Source organism: Momordica charantia (assembly GCF_013281855.1).
Source record: "Momordica charantia cultivar OHB3-1 chromosome 8 unlocalized genomic scaffold, Mcharantia_2.0 BLBB01000008.1, whole genome shotgun sequence".
Lineage (NCBI taxonomy): Eukaryota > Viridiplantae > Streptophyta > Magnoliopsida > Cucurbitales > Cucurbitaceae > Momordica > Momordica charantia.
The window spans coordinates 33,977,990-33,985,112 of NW_028275166.1; the positions used below are offsets into that span (position 1 = coordinate 33,977,990).

General features: G+C 33.7%; 1 protein-coding gene across 1 annotated transcript; it reads right to left on the minus strand.

Moving 5' to 3' along the window:
* Positions 1 to 2,459: 2,459 nt before the first annotated feature.
* LOC111013150 (uncharacterized) lies at positions 2,460 to 4,536 on the minus strand. Its single transcript, XM_022287543.2, has 3 exons — positions 3,908 to 4,536; positions 3,077 to 3,249; positions 2,460 to 2,816 (listed from the first exon to the last, which is right to left on the minus strand). Exons 1-3 carry the CDS (start codon positions 4,430 to 4,432, stop codon positions 2,651 to 2,653), a joined length of 864 nt encoding a protein of 287 aa, XP_022143235.1. The 5' UTR covers positions 4,433 to 4,536; the 3' UTR covers positions 2,460 to 2,650.
* Positions 4,537 to 7,123: the final 2,587 nt, after the last annotated feature.

Genomic DNA, 7,123 nt, shown 5'->3' on the forward strand with positions numbered 1-7,123 from the left:
AAAGAATAATTAGGTGAGTCTGAAATGTTAATGTGTTTGTAAAAAGGCTGCTAAAAGTCAGTGTGTGATACATTATCCCAAACACAAACACAGTTTTTTTTTTTTATTGTTTCTGTTATTGGTATGATCAATCATGCATGTGGTCAGATCACAGTACATCTCAACACGTCTTTGATGAAAAAACACAATCATCTCTTCAATTTTCATGTTCCATTCAAACCTATCACAAACCCGACAAAAGATTCTCTCCATATTTACACGATGGTAGGATGCTATTGTCAACTTTAGACATAAATTCTAGTCATTTTTCTTTTGATTTTAGCCAAAAATGCTCGTAACAATTAATAGAGATCGCTTATACCCAAGATCTTACTCTCATTCACTAACATAAGACTTTTTGTTGTATTTTCCCAACACCTTTTAACTAATTAATTTTTGTTTTTAAGCCAAAATTGTTAATTTAGAGCGTGTTTAGTATAACTTCCTAAATACTTTTTAGATCAATTTTAAAACTTTTTTCAAGGAGGGTTATCTGAATAGAAGTGCTTCCAATAAAAAGGAGGTGAAACTCGTTCTAAGTTTATTTTTTTAATATGAATCATAATTTCTTTTCTTCTTATTTGATCTATTGGTAATCCTAACATGGTTTTAGAAGCGAGGACAGACTTATGGTACATAAGTAAAGGATACAACATATTCAATATTTAAATAATTAATCTTTCTACTGAGCCAATGCCCTGAGCATAGCTTAATGGTTATTACACACTTATGCCTTCATTTAGGTTGAACGTTCATGATGACCGACTCCTACAAATCGATAACAAAAAGTAATCTATAATAACGCGTAAACACATTGTTGAAAAAAAATCGGGTAAAGCGAAAGAAGCAAAACTATGTGAATTCAAGGTCTAAGGTTTTTAGAAGGGAGGTCCCATTGTTCCAACATGATGATCCTATTTTAGAAAGGGTGATGAGTTTTTTAATTTAGTTTTATGATACCCAACTCCAAAATTTGTGAATATGTTCACAACAAGAAAATGAAGAAGTATCACAGAAGTATATAAAATTTGCTTTGGTTCATAAACATTTCAACCCTTCTCAAGTGATGAATGGTAAATCTATTTCTATATCTAAATAAACTCTCCGTTGGCTTGAATATCAATTTAATTCAAGATCAAGAGCTCATATTTAACTTAAATGATTATATTCTTACTCCTTTTCTTAGAGGTTAGAGGTTCAATCTTTCATCCTACACGGACATGTGAACTCCCGTTTCAAAAAGCTTAGTCGTCCCCCTTCTATCTACCTACACATTATACCCACATCTAGGTAATTGTTCTCTACTTTTTAAAGCAATAGTAGATTTTCACTATTGATAATAACCAAATACTCTAGTAAAATTTCCATTGTCATACTCTTTCCAAAAAAAAAAATTATTAACATAATATCTTATATAAAATTTTATCGATATTTTTATAAAATTGAAATCCTCGAAGTCTTTTCGGAGAATAATTAAGATGAGGACATTGACTTTGACTATTGAACAACTAGTTTGGTCTAAAGTTGAACCCCCGCCATGTTTGAGTCAAGCTCATCTTCTCTATGCCAAATTTTATCTTCAAATCCTTAATTTGGACTCATAATGCCAATATATAGTCCAAGTAGCTAAGTAGTGTCACTCTTCTTTACAGGCTATAGGTTAATGAAAAAATGGTGTGGTCACAAGAGGCAAAAATCAAAGAGGAAATGTATGCCTACTCATTCAAATGCTCTGACAATAGGTCATCTATTCTTTCTTAAGACCACCTTCAAATTTGTTGAGGCTCATCACACACTAAGTAGATTTCGAGTATCGTTTTCTTTTTTCAACGATCATAAAATCCACCACCTTTTACATATTAAATAAATTATGTATCATAAAAAACTAAATATTATAGATAAAAATGATATGTAGCTCCAGAGTATATATTAATACAGTATGGAAGAAGATCGTGGAGTCTTCAACTCTGTCGATATTTTCTCAAGTCGTTTGTCCGAACAAGAAGTTTGCTCCTCATCTTGAGACGAAAAGTTATGTTTCAAAATCCCCTTCAATTCCAGAGGTTAGCAAAAACCTATATCTTCCAGCATTCAGTTTCATACCTGAATGATTCTCAAAGGATATAATTTTTATGAGTGTATTTTGGTAGACAACAAATTTTGATCATGTTGGTTATGCCATTATTGCGTTTAATTACCCCGACGAAAATAGGACTAATATTAAAATTATCCCTTTCTAACAAATTCTCTAAAGTATGCCCTGTATTGGCTGTTTTGAGCATGGTTCTTGGACTTGGAGTATATATCATTCTTCATTCTCATCTTACAGAATCTAACATAACATTCAATTTGATGAAGTCTATCAGACATAACTTTCATTTTTTGATCCTTGAAAATTGGGAGGGAGAGGGAGATGAAGATTCGTTGCAAATTGGGATACACCTCCAAATAGAAATTTCTTTCATCTGTCTATACAAAGTGAATTTTGAGGATCCAGATGGTGAGGGAAAAAGAAAATCATTAGAGCTTTCTGTAAACAAACTAACTAATCATGCTTTCATGGCCAAACAAAAACTAAGTAATAAGATCTATGTACTGTAGATGAGAGAGACTAAGAAGCAGCAGCTAAAGGAAGGAGTTGAGGCTGAACTCCAAAAACAAAAGGAGGTGAACTTGGCTTGCCAAAGCTGTCTACTCTATCTTCTACTTCTTCATTGTCCTCATCTTCCTCTTCTTCGGCATCCCAAAGGAACCGTGCATAGGATGCTAAAACGTAACTGCACCAATTAAACATCCCAAACTTGATGAACCCCACAAATTCATTAAATATCCCAAACATCAACAATTTGCAGAGTTAAACAGAAATGATTCACAAAGAGAGAGAAAACTCTCTTTCTTTTGCTCTAGAGACAAGATTTTGCAGATCAAGTTTTCAGATTCCCACAAAATATGTGCAGAAGTTTATGTTTACATAGCTTTAGTTTATGAAAAAGCAGAATCATCTGATTTTTTTGATAATTTTCTTGTTGTTCCTCACCAATTATCAGGGGAAGCTTTGGTAGCTTGATCATAGTAACTCTCTGCTCGGGAGGCATCCTTATGATTCTCCCATATCAAATCGGCATACATGGATAACACATCTCCATCGTTCGGATTTGCCAAGATTGCTTTTCCACAATACTCCTCAGCTTTTATCAGGTCTCCACAAACCTGTTCAGCACAGCAAATCAACACATTGCTGAGAATGAAACTAGAACAAGTCGCAGGTCTTTAGCAAAGTTTCTTTCTTTTATGCACAATCCTATAATAGGAAAACAATGGTTCAAAGTATACTCCAAGGCATTTCACATTCTTATAAGAACTTCTGAATCAGAAACAATGGTATTCCACTCAAAACACAGGTAATTTCCTTCTATCAGAACCATACTTGAGACTTGAGAGTTCCCTATATCTCATAGCCATTTGGGAGAAAAACAACTTTCAAACGGTGTTAACAAGCTACCATAAACTTTATTGTGTATTTTTTCTTTTTAACACAAATGGATTCCTAAAGTTAACTTTTTTCATCTCCCAGCATTTCCCACCAGGCCTATTCTAAGATAACAGTTCTGAAACAAAGATCTTAAGAAAAACATCAGAGCAGGCAATCTAGATTCCTAAAACATCAAGAGAAACTATAATAAAGGGTCAAATTTTGGCAAAAGCTCCTATTTGAGTCAACAAGAATTCCACTTCCCCCCTTCACAGTGAAGAGCAAAATGGACCACCATCTCTCATTTACATCTCTAACCACAATTCCTGAAGAAACCAAATCTATAGCAAAGAATTTCAAGTAAAACTGAAGACTATCGAATTTCAAATCATGTACCTCCTTCAAGAACAGAGCATAATTGCTTAGTAATAACGAATTCTCAGGGTTCGCCTCTATCATTTTCTGATAATACAAATCGGTCCTGTCGTTCTCATGATTTGAATCCCAAGAACCAGAGCAACCATCACCTCCACCATCCGAACCACCGCCACCACAACCAACACCGCCCACTCCGCCTTCGTCCACACTACAGCACAATCCCCCATCCAAAAACGCCATTCTCGTACTCTCCACAGCTTCTTCCCTCTCCTCAATTTCGTGAAACCGCCGAAGCAATTCCATCGACGGAGTATTCTTCTCCACCGGAAGGTTACTCAGATCGGATTCTGAACGAATCCGCATCATCTTGTGATTTCCCGAACCACCGATCATCGGATGCGGCGGCGATGATTTCGAAGAAGCACAGAGTGAGACGGGTCGCGATTTAGGGAATTGGAGGACAATTTCAGCCTCCGGCGAAGTTTCTTTCAACTGGGGTTTCCATGAATTGAGAATTGGAGTGGACGCACTTCTGAGAAGCATGATCAAAGAGAGAAATTGTGAGAAAGAGAGGGTTTTAGAACTATACAAAACCCTCTCTCTGTCTTTCTCCGCAACTGAGAGGGAGAGTTCTGTGGATGATATTTTATAGGAAAGAAGTGTAGAATTGAAATTGAAATTAGGGATCTATTTGGCAACTTGACTTTAGAAAAAATCGTCATAATTAAGTATTGATTTTTTATCTTATATATATTATTTTGATATTGATTATTTATCTTATATATATTATTTTGATATGTGTGAGTGTTTGGGTCGATTAATGCCCACCTCAACTAATTTTATGGAATAAATGTTTAATCCTACTATTAATTGCTAAAGAAACTCAATATTAAATCATAGGTATGTGGCTACCATGATTTTTTGTCATATAACAATTTAGTTTTTATAATTTATAAATATATTTGATCATCGATATATTAATTTATATATATAAGAAATTTAACAAAAAAAAATTCACGATAAAAACTAAATAATTATAAAATTTAAATTATAGAGATTAAATGGTTACCAATTTGAAATTACAAATATTAAATCATTGACTAAATCGTTACTTTATATTAAAATATAATGACGAAATATATTTTTTAACTGATAAAACAATATCGATTCACAATTGACTCCAACAATTATTAAGAGAGACTAAATCAAACTTGGAATTAGAACGATTTAACAATTTGCCAAACGTGGCCTAGAATTTTCAGTTGGCCATGGCCGGGAAATAAACGCGGGAAGTAGTTGACGGTTAATTCTACACGGTAGGCCACTGAGCCCTTACCATGGTCCCGCACGTAAGAACGCATCCAGACCGTTAATTTCTGGAGTGCTGGAATTTGGACGGTCCTCATCGTGAGAAATGAAACGGGGTGATTTAACGCCGTGAGCAAGTTGGATTGAATTATGAACGCGTGAATCTCACGCTCCACTCGTCAGATTTTTTTTTTTTTTTTTTTTTTAAATTTTGGATTTTTATTTGGATGGCTGACTTTAATATTTAAAATAGCTTCCTATTATTGTGCTGTTTTCGCTTTTAATTAAATAACTTTCAAGTCCCAAATTTTTATTTTGATTCCTAAAGTTTAAATAAAACGCTACTCAAAAGTTAAATTAATGGTGAAATTAATAAATCTACATGTTGAAATATATTGGTTCTTTTCAGTTGTGTTTGTTGTTTCAAGTAAAATTTGTGAGCTCTTTTTATGACTTGATTTTGTGGGTAAGTTCAAATATTGGTATGGTTCGGTTTGGCATGCAAGTGACTCGATTTTAACATAGTTTTGTGACGTAGTAATTATACCAATTAAGGTTAATACAAATAATTTCTAAATTTAAGATTAAAATTAACTAATTAAGCTATGGGGGTAAAAAAATGATTTTTTTCCTTAAATTTTAGCATTAGAAATCTCAAATGACCTATTTTGAATTTGAATTGGACTTGATACACGCGATTTAAAAATTAGAGTAACTAGATATATACCTTCTATATATATTATTTATTTTATGAATAGATGCGTATATAAACAAGCATTTGAATTACGTGTAACTGGTAAGATGTTGGGTTCAATTTAAGTTTTTATTAGATGATTAATAGAAATCATTAATAAGGAATAATTTTTTTTTTTTTTTTTTGGGATATAGGGAATAGTTTCACTTGATAGAATATCCTCCAACACATAGAGGAAAGTTGTTGGCTCTTCAGTTGTTGGAAGAGTCAAACTTTTGCAGCAAAGTCTAAATATTCATGAATTTGAGAAAGGGCAAAGCCAAAAGCAATTTTGATTTCTTTTCCACAGGGACATGCTGTTTGGTTGAAATTCAAATATAGGCCACATAGAAAATTTAGAAAAAGCTAGAAAGATTTTTAAATAGGAAATAATTTTTCTTACCCATTCATTTGTATTTTACCATTCATACATCACTACTGATAATTACCCTTGAGCTATATTTATAAATACGGCTTATTTAGGTGATGGATTTGAATTCAACCTATTTGATATTTTAGTTATCAAAATAAGTTGGGAGACTTCCAAAGTTGAGGAGGTTTTCGTTTTACCGACTTGACTTGTTCCGGCCGGAGAGAACTGGTCATCATACTATAGATTCATGGACTAAACCTAAAAAAAAAATGGGTCACATGATAACTAACAGGTCATCCTACTATAGATTCTTCATAGGTTGAACGTTGACAGATTCCAGTGCAAAAAACCGGTGACGTATTTCCTTGGGCATGTGGGTGATTTCAAGATTTCCCAAATCCTTGATTATTAGACAACTTGTTTTCCTGTCCCAAAATGGCCCAAAGATAAAACAGTTCCATTATGTCAAAACTTAAAGATGAGAAAAGAACTTGATTGAAATTAGCACTCAATCTTTGCCTTCTCTTCTGTTTTGTTTGACGTTCATGTGACTACTTTTCACTAATTTGCCAAAAAGTTAAATATCAAAGAGAGGAATTTACAAAACAAAGAAGAACACGTCTTCTCATTATTTAGTAAACACACAAGTTACAACGTGCACATATTAAACCGAAAACGACGATACCATAGGTCGCGATCGCAGACCGAACGAACACACTACCGAGACCAAAGCTCACATTTAACACACTTACAACCACTCGAAGCAACACGGCAGATGCAAAAGAACACGAAAGACTGAAACTGGACGAGAACGAGGACA

What these genes read in the sequence shown, in the direction of transcription:
- LOC111013150 (XM_022287543.2), bottom strand. Translation starts at nt 4,432, where the DNA reads ATGCTTCTCAGAAGTGCGTCCACTCCAATTCTCAATTCATGGAAACCC. An exon ending in ATGCTCTGTTCTTGAAGGAG is followed by an intron (nt 3,250 to 3,907) that starts GTACATGATTTG and finishes TGTGCTGAACAG; the next exon opens with GTTTGTGGAGACCTGATAAA. An exon ending in AAAGCTTCCCCTGATAATTG is followed by an intron (nt 2,817 to 3,076) that starts GTGAGGAACAAC and finishes TAATTGGTGCAG; the next exon opens with TTACGTTTTAGCATCCTATG.